At 41.9% G+C, this 13,603-nt stretch overlaps 1 protein-coding gene across 8 annotated transcripts in view; it reads left to right on the top strand.

Annotated features, from left to right (window-relative positions):
• Positions 1–10,146, top strand: part of thsd7ab (thrombospondin, type I, domain containing 7Ab) — a 75,252-nt gene extending 65,106 nt beyond the window's left edge. For 3 of the 8 annotated variants that reach the window (XM_019878774.1, XM_019878779.1, XM_019878780.1), the window contains 9 exons: positions 126–271; positions 1,815–1,995; positions 4,544–4,717; positions 5,652–5,750; positions 6,543–6,625; positions 6,729–6,945; positions 7,783–7,870; positions 7,983–8,255; positions 9,766–9,863. In XM_019878774.1, the coding sequence (XP_019734333.1) occupies positions 126–271; positions 1,815–1,995; positions 4,544–4,717; positions 5,652–5,750; positions 6,543–6,625; positions 6,729–6,945; positions 7,783–7,870; positions 7,983–8,130 (1,136 nt within the window). In that variant the 3' untranslated portion in view covers positions 8,131–8,255; positions 9,766–9,863. Of the gene's footprint in view, positions 1–125; positions 272–1,814; positions 1,996–4,543; positions 4,718–5,651; positions 5,751–6,542; positions 6,626–6,728; positions 6,946–7,782; positions 7,871–7,982; positions 8,256–9,765 lie in introns of all 8 variants that reach the window. The other 5 variants (XM_019878778.1, XM_019878781.1, XM_019878776.1 and 2 more) reach the window with 4 other exon arrangements.
• The last annotated feature ends 3,457 nt before the right edge of the window (positions 10,147–13,603 follow it).

Below are 13,603 nucleotides of genomic sequence, written 5' to 3' on the forward strand. Positions count from 1 at the left end.
AGAGAGAGGTTATTTTCCGTTCCTGTAAAGACAAATGAGACCTTGCTGCACGGACACAGGAAGCAGTACACGGATTTATTAATGTGACCAACTGATGATGTCATTTCCTTCGGTGTGGTCCCCAGGCAAGATGTGGCGTCAGAGGTCTGTCGTGCAGGCCTCGCAGGGCGACGGTCGCCCGTGTTCATCGCCCATGGTGCAGTGGAAGCCGTGTCCGGTGCGGCCGTGCTACCGATGGCAATACAGCGCCTGGTCAGAGTGCCGTGTGGAGGTTTGTACAAGCCGTGGATGGATGTGCTCCATTCAACCAAAAGCTGTGTATCTTTTGCTCAGTTCTGTTTTCAATTTGCAATTGTGACTCCTTATTTTAGTTTTTGTTTTTATGAAACACACACGCGCGCACAAAATTTGGGCTCGAATTGAAAATGTCCCCAAACAGCCCCCTAAATGTTTCACGAAGTCTATTGTTCAAAGTAGTTTTCGTGTTTCCACATCCCGTTTGGGGACTCTGTAGCAAACGGTGTGCTAATCGCAAGCACCCATTTGATGTCTTCATATTTTGGGTCAGTTTCCAAATAAAACTCCACGACGCCCTCCCGCATGTAATTTCCTTCCATCCTTGCTGTGTTTGTTGACAGTTTGGTCAGTGGGCCACACTGACCCAAATGTACGTTATTAATATAAATGATTAATAACCGGGTTATCTCGCAAAACTGTTTTCTTGAAGGCCCCTTAGGGGCTCTCCAGATTTAATTGGTGCTGTTTATGTGACTCCCATGTTTGCCATTGCTATAAATATAACTGACAGATCATTTGATTGATGATGATCACGGTTCATGGCGACAAATAAGCGAGCGTAGCTTATGCTGCTCGTTACCAACCTTCAGAGCCACGTAAACGCGGCAAACTAAGTACATTGGGACCTTGAGATGAGTTTAATTCAGTGGCCTTTTTTTTTTCTCCCAATTTTGCATTTCCGATTTTAGCCACAAAATTTACATTGTGCAAACTCGGTCAAGTTTTATTTAACAAAATAATGAGTAACTTTTTTGGGGTTTTTTTTTTGGTTGCCAATTAAAAATTGAAAAAGTGAATGATGTGTGGATTATCCAGTCTCACAAAAAAAAAAAAAAGGCTTGATGACTGGCTGTAAATCAGTACATTGGTGTCCTAAAGCAAAAGTGATGAGCAGGGAGGAATGTGGGCTCAATGACCCATTTATCTGAGTTGTTCATCTTAATTAATTTTATGGCATATCCAATTATCAAACCTTTCCCTAAACCACACACCAAGGGGAGAAATTTAACAGCTCATGACTAGTATGGAAGATTGCGTAAAGTCAAACTGGATCATCAAGCTTCGCCGCCATGCTCCAATGATGAAAGGTATCATTCTTGCCAATGGACATTTATACATTTACAATTTTCTTTTTTGAACATTTGTTACAAGTGTGTCTTTCAAAGAAATGGCCAAATTGTCCTTTGTTCAGCCGTGGCATCTTGAGACTTTTTTATGGGTGTTCCCAAATTTCATTGAATGTGTCTTTGGGGTCTGGCTTTGAGAAAAGGGTCAAAATGATGCTAAAGTGGTATCTTCAAATCAAAATGGCTGACTACCTCTGCGTTTTCAGGCAAGCTGCCTTGATTTATTTTATTTTTTTGCGGGGGGTGACGGGGTATGCTCATTATAGACCTGCCCATCAAATTTCATGTCGTCCATTGAAACTGTCTTTGGGGGTGACTCACAGAAAATTAGGAAATTGATCGTAAACATGCTGCCCGCTGAATCAGCCACTGGTCTCGGTGGTCTTTCAGAGTGTGGTGTGCGGTCACGGGACGCGCTATCGAAACCTCACCTGCTTCGTGTCGGATGGCAGTGGTGGCGAGCAGGACAGTGGCGGCCAAGTGGACGAGGAGCTGTGCGGGAGTCTGGAGTTGTCCGTCGATGGAGATAAGCGCATCCGACTGAAGGAGGCCTGCATGCTTCCTTGCCCTGGTGAGGATTTCATTCCATTTGAAACCTCTCTCGATTTTCTGAAGTGAATTTTAGAAAGCATTTTTATTTTATGGCAATAGTACAGGACATTGATCTTGGACTGTATTGGGTATTCTTAGGCCACAAAAAAGTGCTTTGATTGAAGCTCTAACTGACAGACACCTCCCACTTTGAATCAAGATTACACTGTATGAAAAACATTTTTGTTATTTGCGGCGTAGGAAGAGATGAATGGAATTTCCATTCATTTACAAATGATCATACAAGTGTTTTGAATTCCAAGTGTGGTCATGAATATGAATTACACTCATGTCAAGGCAACACTGTAAAGAGCAAAATCAGAGCAACTCATCATTTATGCTGTGGTCTCTTCATTTCTTCCGTAGCTGTATAGATCTAGTGGGGATTCTTTCTATTTTCTGGAGGGTTGCTGCCACCATGATGGCAGGCGCCTGTCGTGTGTCAACTTTTGAGGAATCTTTATTCCCAAAAGCCTGACAGGACCCAGCAAAGCTCTTGAAATTTGTCGCCATTTTCATTTTTAACTGCTGCACATCTGCCATTATTGTCTCAGTTAGACAACACGGTAGACCGAAGACCCAATTTAGGACTGGGCTTGATAAGGCAGGTGATTGTCAACGGCGCAATTTATATTTAAGTCAGTGTTGGAGGGTTTTGTTGTTGTTGGGTTTTTTTATGTCAGTTTTTTTTTTTCCACTCCCTAAAGGCAAATTAGTGCTAGCTTGCTCTGCCAAAAAGAGCGGTGCACAAAGCTGCTACTTTGTTTCCAAAGTGTCTAATTTAACTCGTCACAGATTGTTCATCATTCTGGGGCGGAATAACTCAGATCGGTTTCTTTTAGAGGGCACAGACAGATCGAAAAGAGAAAAAGAGCAAAAACCGCACTGACAAAATTAGAAATGCTCTTAAAACAAGTACCATGAGCAAAACGTTTGTCTTATACAGCGAAACTAAAACAGGATAGCTGCTTCTGTAAGTTCTAGTCGCCACTTGAGCAGCATTTTTTATAAGCTAGAGCATCTTCGCAGAAAAAAAGTACCACTAAACAAAAATTTTTAAAAATGCCTTTTACCGTTATGCCAACAAGTCAGCAAAGCATCCTAGTGCTAGTTCTCATCGGCACTCAAGCAGCCTTGTAGACCATTTACAGTAACTTTTCCAAAATGTGTTCGGTTTGTGAAAAGGTATCAACAAATGAACAGTTGCTCTCTTTTATGGTGAATCTTAGACATGAAAATCTCTTGCCCTGGTTTTAGTCAGCACACAAGCCACAACCTGGACTTTCTGAAGCATATAGACAAGGAAAAAAAAAAAAGACCTACCACAATCTAAATATCGCTGTCGATCACAATAACGCCACTACAAAAGAATTAGGGATGCTTTCTTCAGATTCCAGTCAGCGCTCAAGGCCAACTGGAACATGTTTACAGGAGCCTTTTAGTTTCCTTTAAATTTTGAAGGTGAGAAGAGTGTGTCTGCTGGCTGGGAGCTGGCCCAGACACATCAGATGGGAGGAAGTTCAGTTGCATGGGAATTCTGACACACACACACACACACACACACACACACACGTTCATGCACTCTTGACCCGTGCTCTACTTTCTTTGTCCCCTGTTCACTATTTGACGAGCTGCACTTGTCAGCCGTCGTCAAATCCGACCTGCGCCGCATCCAGATTCCTTTCTACCTCCTCCTCCGCCTGCTGCTCAAATGAAAACCCAAGGATTCCAAGCACGTCTCACCTCATTCATCCGTTTCCCACGCAGCTCACCTCTGATGATCTCCGGCTGTTAGCACAGCCAGCAGGGTACAGGAAATGAATAGAAGTGTCGTGATGTGGCAGGAAGCCGCGCAGACAACGGTCATCGTCAGTTATCCGCCAAAGATTGGAGCTAATTGATTCCGTCCGGTCTTTTTTTTTTTTTTTTCAAGCTGCAAGTTGAAGCTTCCGAGAACCGAAACACATCATTAACCTTTCAAGCAGTTAAAAGGGTGTGAAGAAAAACAGCAGCCAGTTAGGACACGCAATCATGCGGCATTGATATTTGCGCTGGGGGGCGGAAGAACTCAATACACAGGACATCAAATGCCAAAACAACAGTTAAAAAAAGATAACGGTCGGAATTTGCATACTCTCGTTTAAACTTTTGTGCTCTCACCAAATCAAACTAATCATTCTGTAAAGTGATTTTTTTTCTACACACACACACACACACGCGCGCGCGCGCACATTTACTTCATAATTTATCATTTTGGATTATATTGGGTGTTTTTAGGCCACGAAAGAAAGGACCTCGCATCGGCTGTAATTGATGACTCCTGTCCCCTATTATTCCATTAAATCAAGGTTCCACTGTATTTAGAAAATGAGATGTCTTCAGTTTGTTTAGTATCTAAAATTTGGTCAGGTCAAACCTGATGATAGGTAGGAAAGTGAGGCAATTGATGACAACGTGGAACAACACATGTCCAAAGAAGTCAAATTATTTCAAGTCAAACGACAATCAGGGTGTTTTTGTCCTGTCAGGTGAGTGCTACCTGATGGAGTGGTCCGACTGGAGCTCCTGCGTTAGAATCTGCGCCAAAGAAGCCGGCGTGGATTTCGGTTCGGTTCGGGTGCGCTCACGAGCCGTGTTGGCCCAGGAGCCGGAGAACCTGCAGCTGTGTCCTGACCAGGCTTGGGAGTCGCAACCCTGCACAGGTATAAAATATGTGAAGTCAAACCGGCTGATCGATTTCAAATGAAAGCTGGCTTTGAAGAATTTTCCAAAAATCACATTCTTGGTTTCTGGCCCTTACCACCCTTGGTTTCCACCAGGATGTCTTTGACCCTTTCAGGGACAGCGGTTACTTCAGTGGACAGCCTATCAGGTTACAGTTTATTATTGGTGCATTAAAGGGTTAAAGCACCCAAACCAAAGTGGGCAACTTCCTGTGTCTTTTCAGGCATGACTTCTTGAGAGGTTTTGTTGGTCTAGTCTAGAGAGACATGCCGACCAAATTTCATGTTAACAAGTTCAACTGGCTTTGGGCGCTGAATGTTCCAAGGACGGCAGTGTCCCTTTTTATCTCGACCAGACTCACTTTCCCCCAGATTGAAAATCTTTAAAGGGCTCCAACTCGAATGAACCACTTTCTGTGCATATCCAGGCATGGCTTCTTGACTTTTTTGTGGGTCTCATCTTGATGGACATGCCTATGAAATTTCACATTGCGATGCAAAGTCAAACTGGCCGGGGGCTCCCATTTTCGAAAAATTTGCGGGTTCGCTATCAAGGCCTCGCAGACTCAATTTCCACCAGGATGCTTGCGATGTCGAGAGAGGCTGAAGTGGCGTGAGCTCCCGCAGATGAACGAGAGTCCCTGGATGGCGAGTCGTGATAGCCACTTCTTTGTCCAAGGTTAAATTGTTCATTTCCTCTGGCTGAGTCTGCAGAGACGCTGATACTGATATCATCTCTCAGCACCACTGATAGACGCTCATTAAGACGAGGTTCTCAGTGAACAATAAAACTCTCCGCTGCACTCTTTTGACATTTAGACCACTACATGTCCACAACTTCACAAGTGCTTTGTGATCATTTGTCTTCACATGATTTTATTTATTTATTTGGGTGGGGGTTCTGTCATTTTAGAAGGCGAATGTTTCGAGTACAAGTGGCTGAGCAGCTTGCGGCTCAACTCCTCGCGACCGTTCATCTGGTGTCAGCGCTCTGATGGACTCAACGTCACTGGTAAGAACATTAGAGTCACTCTCCAAGAAACACAAAGCATGAAGAAACTCAACTTTTAAAGCCACATTACACGAGGTTTGCTTTATGGCAGCACTTTTCAACTTTAGCACGAAGGACGTACCCATCACAACATTGGGAAGCCATTTTGAGGACAAACTCTTGTACAAGTTTTGTCTGGTTGCTACCAAATTAGATTTATTTTATTTTATTTTTTTAGACAGATGGATCATGTTAGTATGCATTTTAACTTTGTCATTGCATGTGGCCAAAGCTTGGCAGCAGAGATTGTTGATGAGCCGAAACACAACAAAAAACTCAAATCAAATAAAAATCCCAATACCAGAGCCAGTTTAATGTTTTGAAAATTCGGCCTCCAAAGCCAGTTTCATTTAATAACATGGAATTTGGTAGGCCTAGCTATCATGAGTAGACCCACAAAAAATAAATACAATAAAATACTCAGCCACGCCCCAAAGTACTGCCATGATTTTGGTTTTAGATGGGGGGATTTTCACGGATCCTTTTGTGTCATTGCTACCAAATTGGAACTACACATAATATATTAAGACAGATCAGTATCACTAAGCTACTTGATTTTTACATTTGGGGTTGTGGGGGAGTATTGCGTGTGGACGACGCATGGAAGCAAAATTTGACAGAAAAACTCAAAACTCCATCAAGTCAAAGACAGTTTGAATTAGCAACATGAAATTTGGTAGAAATGTCCGTCATGCCATTATCGCTCTTCATTTGGATCTTGCTGTTTTTTGCTTTGTTTTTTTTTCCCCTTAGGGGGCTGCCTTCCCGCCACCCCTGTGATGGACGACAGTGCATGCAACCCACCATGCGTCCCCCCAACGTCTTACTGCAGCGAGGTCAGTCAACTTGAAGTAAAGAGTGCAAGGCAGGAAGTCAAAGTCTGGTGTACATTCAAAACACAAAATGCAGCAAAATCCATCAGTTCTGTGCTGCCCCCAGCAGGCGGGCGTTTGCATGTGCGAAGAAGGCTACACGGAGGTGCTGTCGTCCGGCGGGCTCCTGGACCAGTGCGCCCCCATCCCCATTCTGGAGATCCCTACGGCGGGAGACAAGAAGGGGGACGTCAAGACCAGCCGTGCCGTCAACCCCACGCTGACTTCTACCACACAGCCAGGACGATCAGGACGCACCTGGTACCTGCAACCCTACGGACCAGGTCACAATCATCTTTATTCATGTTGTACGACTAGAACGGGGACTAAACTATACACTTTTTCGAATCCGCTTTTCCTCACAAGGGTCGCACGCGTTCTGGAGCCTATCCCAGCTATCTTCGGGCAGTAGGCAGGTTACACCCTGAACTGGGTGCCAGCCATATCGTAGGGCACACATAGACGAAGAACCATTCATGGTCACACTGCCCCTCTGCACTGTGAGGCGGACGTGCTAACCAGTCGTCCACCGTGCTGCCCAGGACTAAATTAACAAGGCACAATAGTATGCAGGGGTGGTTCTTGGTTCGAAGTTAGTTAATCAGAGACACGCTCACTAAGATGAAGTTTTGAGACTTTTTGGAAAGTGTATATTTCTAAAATTTGGGGGTGTTCCCCTTTATTTAAAAAAAAAAAAAAACGTGTACAAAAACTCTAGTGCACAAAAAATAAAAATTATAAATGTAAAAATAAAAATTATGTTTCCTCCCACATTCCAAAAACGTGTGGCAGGCTAATGGAACACTCTAAATTGCCCTTAAGTGTGATTTTGAGTGCAAATGGTTGTTCATCTGTGTGCCCTGCGATTGGCTGGCAACCGGTTTAGGGTGTTCCCCGCCTACTGCTCGAAGACAGCTGGGATTGCCTCCAGTGCAACCGTGACCCTCGTGAGGATAAACGGATTAGAGAATGATGGATGGAAGGATGGATAATATGGTGATAACAATAAAAACTGATTTTTAAATTTTTTTAATTTTATTTTTTATTTTATTTTTTTATGAATAAAAAAGTAAAACGTGTGAGCCAAGCCAATCACTCCTCCTCCTCCTCTTCCCTCACAGATGGTAAGATGAAGATTTGGGTGTACGGCGTGGCGGCGGGAGCCTTCGTGCTGCTAATCTTCATCGTGTCTATGATCTACCTGGCTTGGTGAGTTCTCCTCTTCTCCTTCCTTTTCCACCTCTGCCACCTCATCATCATCACCATCACCACGGTCACCTCCTTCTATCCTCTCCCGTCACCCTTCTAACGGCGGGTGCAGTAGTTACTGCGCCAAGGTGCATCGCTCTCTGGCCTCCCAGGAGTGCCACGCCAACGGAGCGGCAGTGTGGACGGGACAACAAAATGCCCATGGGATGGTGTACACCTGTCCCGACTGCCAAGAGCTGGCTCAGAGCAGCGGCAGCTAATGAAAAGAGCCACCTCCTCCTCCCCCGCCCAAGAAAGTCTCTTCTCCCAGCATGCCTTGCTCAAGTGCCGACAGCCCCTCCCCTCACGTGGTCTGCCTGATAGCCAAGGCAGCTCGTTGGAATAGGTGAGGACCATTCGCCTGTAGACCAGTGTGGAAAAGTGAGGAAAGCTCAAAATATTTATGACCTTATGGGTCATAAATATTTAATAATTACTTGAATGACTCGAAAAATTCGATTGCAACAATTGGTAAGAAAAGAAACCGCAAATAATCGCATTCATCCACGAGCTGCCACAACTCACTCCACACGCAGACTGTAACCAGCCAGCCAGTGTCATTCCTTGACACCCACATCACTCACCAGGCCAGGCCCCACCTTTTAAAGTCTCGCATACTAATAGTCACAGATACGACCAAATAAATTTGAGGATGTTAGTCCCCGTCTCAACTCGAAGAAAGAAAAAAGAATTCTAAACCTCTCTCAAATTTTGAGGTTGCTTGGATTCACTTTCGGGATGCTTGAGCACCCCCAAAAATTGTCTGAACATGCCTACGGTACTGCTTAAGCTCAATGTTAGTATAGTAATTTAAATGCTTAAATGTTATCTTGACCAAATACAGCCCACTAATTTTGGGCTGGAATAACATCTGCAACATGTTGCTGGACTCCTTGCAACACAGATGTGAGGCAATGAGATTTACTCACTTTTTAAACACTGATTTTAAGTAACGCCAAAACCATAGTTTTCATAGCTAGCTAGCTAGCTAGCTAGTTCGATAGCTAGATAGATCGATAGATAAATAGATAGATAGATGTTGCCTTGCTGCCCTCGTGAGGCAGAGTCATGCCATTGCACTCATCTTCTTCTCCATCGTTTGTGTTGATTCCATTTTCCAATAGGGGGGAGCATTGTCACATTTGTGGCTTCAGTGAAATAGAAACGGCACTCATTGTCCACTTCATTAGGTACACCTGTACTGTACAATCTAATTGATGTGATCCAAAAAGATGAATGGTGAACGATTTTGACTTTTGATTGGCATGTCTGGAGAATTAGAATATTGATGCGTCCACCCCCAGAGTATCTGTTTAATCTGAACATATTGGAAAGGCTATAGAGTGGACTGGATTATTATTATTATTATTATTTATCATAATAATCACATTAATACAAAATATTAGACAAACAGTACTAAAAGAAAATAAAAACAAACGAAAAAAAATGGAATGGGTGAAAACGTACACAAAATTCAAAACATTTGAAAATATTTAGTTATATACAGTATATATATATATATATAGAGAGAGAGAGAGAGAGAGAAAGCCAGAATTGAAAAGATAATATAATTTTATAAAATTATTCATTAAAAAATTTTTTTTGATCTACAAAAATTGCTCAAAGTTTAGAAATGGGCCATTTTGGGTTTGAAGTCACCATTTTTTTGTCTGCTTTTGTCAGTGGATTTAGCGGAGAAAGTCCAAAAGTTCAAAGCACAGTTGCACCTTGTATCAGTGTGCTGGTGTACCTAATGTTGTGTCCAGCGCTTACATCTGCGTAATGTGACAGCGTCCCTTGACGCTTCCCCCAAATAATAACCATAATGTGTGTTTTCCCGTGTGTGCAACCGGCAGCAAGAAGCCAAAGCGACCAGAGCGAGCGAGGCAGCAGCAGAACAACCGCCTCAAACCTCTGACGTTGGCCTACGATGGCGACACAGACATGTAGTCACAGCTGCACGCCGGATGCTTTTTTTTTTTTTCCAATACAGCATGAAGGCGAGACAGTAAATCCTCTTAGAGCACGTCTGTGTTTCAAAAAGTGCTCTCCCCAATCACACTTTTTTTCACCTTCATGACCTCTGCAAGCGTTGAGGCAAATGCCTTTTTTTTGTCATTCACCCAACCAAGACTTCTCCTCCCCCCCACCCACTCCCACTTTCTTTCCGCTGAGCCGCCGCTGGAGGCTTTAACGGGATATGTTGCATCCTCCGTTGCCAAAAAAAAAAAAAAAAAGAAAGATGAGGATGAGGGATGAAGGGGAGGAAAATCTCCATAAAGGGGTTTAGAATCCCTTCCTTAGCCGAATCCTCTGGACAAAAAGGGGACGCCAACCTCTCACTCTCTTGTGCTTTTGTGGTTGTTGTTGGATTGGAGCGGCCATTGCGCCCCTCTCTGTCTCTGTCTCTCGCTCCCCTCCACCCTGGCCGCGTTTCAGGCGCTAACGTGCACTATATTAGTGCAGCACATGAACGATGATGCCATATAAGAGGGAAGATTGCGGCAAAACACGCAGGGGTCACTTGCAAAGGAGCCTTAGGGACACACTTAGCAGGAAAAAGTTGCATATATGTGTGTGTGTGTGTGTGTGTGTGTGTGTGTGTATAATTGGCAACTCCTCTCCAAAATCAGATTTTAATAACTTTTTTTGTCCATCAATGCGACTTCTTTATATTTAAAAAAAACATTATTTGCGTTAAATAATTACTTTTAAAAAGGAAAGAAAGAAAAGACTTGAAAAAAAATTTGTTGTTTAAGATGACTTTTTTCCTCAAAAAGTACAGGTTTATTCCCATCATGGATTGACATTTTTCTCACGCATATATATATATTGTGTGTACTTTTCTCTCTGTTTAAGGAAAAAATCCATTTTTGTTTTACATACTTTGCCTTTTTTTTGGTCTTATAGAACTCTGACATTATTCTGTTAAGACTACAACAATTTTATTGAAAACAAAAAACACAAAAACATTTCTCTAGAAAAAGTTAATTTTTATTTCCAAAAGATCATACCTTTTTTTAAGAATACACATTGAGCAAAAATATCAATGCAACACTTATTTTTGCTCCCATTTTTCTTGAGCTGAAGTCAAACAGACTTCTATGTACACAAAAAAAAAACAATTTCTCTCAGATACTGTTCTAAGTCTCTGTTAGTGAGCACTTCAGCTTTGCCTTCCGCTTTGCCTTTATTATGATTTCTTTCTCTCACAATATTCGATTTTGTTTCCCCCCCAAAATGCAACTTTTCGCTTGAAACATGCAACTTTCTTGAATGATGTCTTTTTTTCTTTTCAGTGTGGCCCTAATGCTCCTTTGTAGATAATCATCAAAACTGTATAGTTGTTTTTTTACCAGGTTAAAAAAAAGAACCTTTTGTGGTTTGTTGAAGTCGTCTGGTGTAACATTTGTTTCTGCCAAGATGAAGCTTAAAAGGTCTCACTCATCTTTCTCCATATTTCGGCAGGCATTTTGATTTGAAGCGGCCATTTTGAGGGTGATTAGGGCTATTTCCAAGGAAACTTGAAAATCTTCAAAAATCAAGGCCCCGAAACTGGTCTGACTTACTTAGCAACGTAATATTTGGTAAGCAAGTCTATCATGAACCAACCCACAAAAAAAAAACCTCATAATACCCTTGTCCAAAAATGCACAGAAAGTCTGCCACAAAGTTTTGAAGCAGTCATTTATAGGCATTTTGGCAATTTCCAGGGGCCCAGTAACAACAAACTCCTCCTTTTCAGTCGAGTGTGTCAAATTGCTACCATATTTGTAGCACATACACTTACCAGAAGGATGATGCTAACCTGCAAATTTAAAAAAAATTTTGTCTTTGCATGTGGGCTGAGAAACATGAAATTTGGTAAGCATGGTTATCTTGAATAAACCCACGAAACGTCTCAAAAGGCCATGCCTGAAAATGTACATGTCTGACATTTTGGTTTTAAAACAGACATTTCAGGGCCGATTTGGTCATTTTCAGGAGTACTTAAAAACATGTTCAAAATTAAGCCCCTCAATCCAGTTAAAGATAACTGCATGAAATTTGGTCGGCATTTCTTTTATTAGTAGATGCATGAAAAAGTCTCAAGAACCAATGTCCGAAAGGACACACTGAAGTTTGAAGCGGGCCGGTTCTGGATCATATTGTTCATTTCCAGCGGTTCTTCCGAGTCAAACTCCTCCAGCACCTTTTGTTTGATTCCGACCAAATTTATAGCCGACATCCAAGATAGATGGCAGATCCAAAATTATGAAAAGTTTTTGTTTTTGCCGTTGTTTGCACGGAGCACAATGACAACATTTGATGATTCAGCATTAAAACACCGAAACGCCCCAAAGGTATTCATTGGTGCCTCCTTTGGGCAGAAAATGCAATAAGTCCTCGCTCCTGAACGTACCATCTCCTTTCCAACTTTTCTTTTATTTGCCTTACTGACGACCACTTGCAAGTTTTCTTCTTGAAGGGGTCCAACTAACATGCAGTCACTTCAAAAATGATCACTGATGAACATTATGTGTTTTTCATATAAGCTTTATTATTATTGATGACATGGGAAAAAAGGCTGATGTCAGACATTGTTTACGCTGGTGGATTGATAAAAAAATTTTTTTTTTTTTTAATTTTGAAGGGTTTTCTGTGCAGATGAAGAACGTTAAAAGGTATGTGTAAATTTATTTTGTATTACACAGAAAATGTTTAGTTTGAATATCGCAAAAGTGGATGTATAATATTTTTTGCTGTCCTGATGCAAGTTCTGTGGTGGGAGAAAAAAAAAAAAAGACGACGCCAAAAAAAAAAAGAAAAAAACGTTCGTCGGTTTTGTACAGGTTGTTTGTGTGTGCGGGAAGAAAATACGGTAATAAACAAGGACACGGTGACAAAACATATTTGTCCTTTTTGTCTCTTATGCTAGGTGGAAGAAATACCGGTAAATCGAATCCATTTTACAAAGAAAACCAAAAAAACGATGTCAAGGATGAAAATGGTCACATCACTCTTGACATCTTTAAAGGTCCTGCGTGTGATTTTTCTAATGCTTAGCTGTCTGTGATGCCTGGTATCTTTTGTTTGGTATTATATATATAAAAAAAAAAAAGAATAATGCTCGTGTAATATAGAACATCCAAAAAGGCATAATACCCCTTCATTCTTTTGTAACGTTTTGTTGTGTTACCTCATTGTTCCAAAATGGAACTTTCCAAAAAAAATTCGAAAGACGTTACATCAAATAACTTGTAATAGACAGGCTAACGAATAGCATTGGTGTCGCGGTGTTATAACCCCTTAAACAACGGATATTTGAACGCAAATGTTGGTGCAACAGAGGCAGGTAGTTGAACAATACTCAGACATATATTCTTTATCCTCTGTGACGAACGACTAATCTTACTAAACTCTTACTGACGAGCTGAAGAGCATCTCCGTGTACAATATTCATCTATCTGTATTATTCTGCCCCAAGGTGGCCAAGGCACTTGCACCAGAAGGAGCAGCACCATGTCTACTGAATTGCAGCAAGAAATGTTGCAAAGTATAAATACAATTCCATTGAGATGATCACTGTATGTTTTAACAAAGTATAACGAGTGCTATTTGCCCTATGAAATAACACATGACAGACGGGGGGCTGGAACGGATGAATGACATTTCCATTCATTTCAATGGGGAAAAATGATTTGATTGATTGTT

This window comes from Hippocampus comes, unplaced genomic scaffold (assembly GCF_001891065.2).
Source record: "Hippocampus comes isolate QL1 unplaced genomic scaffold, H_comes_QL1_v1.1 scaffold315, whole genome shotgun sequence".
Taxonomy (NCBI): domain Eukaryota; kingdom Metazoa; phylum Chordata; class Actinopteri; order Syngnathiformes; family Syngnathidae; genus Hippocampus; species Hippocampus comes.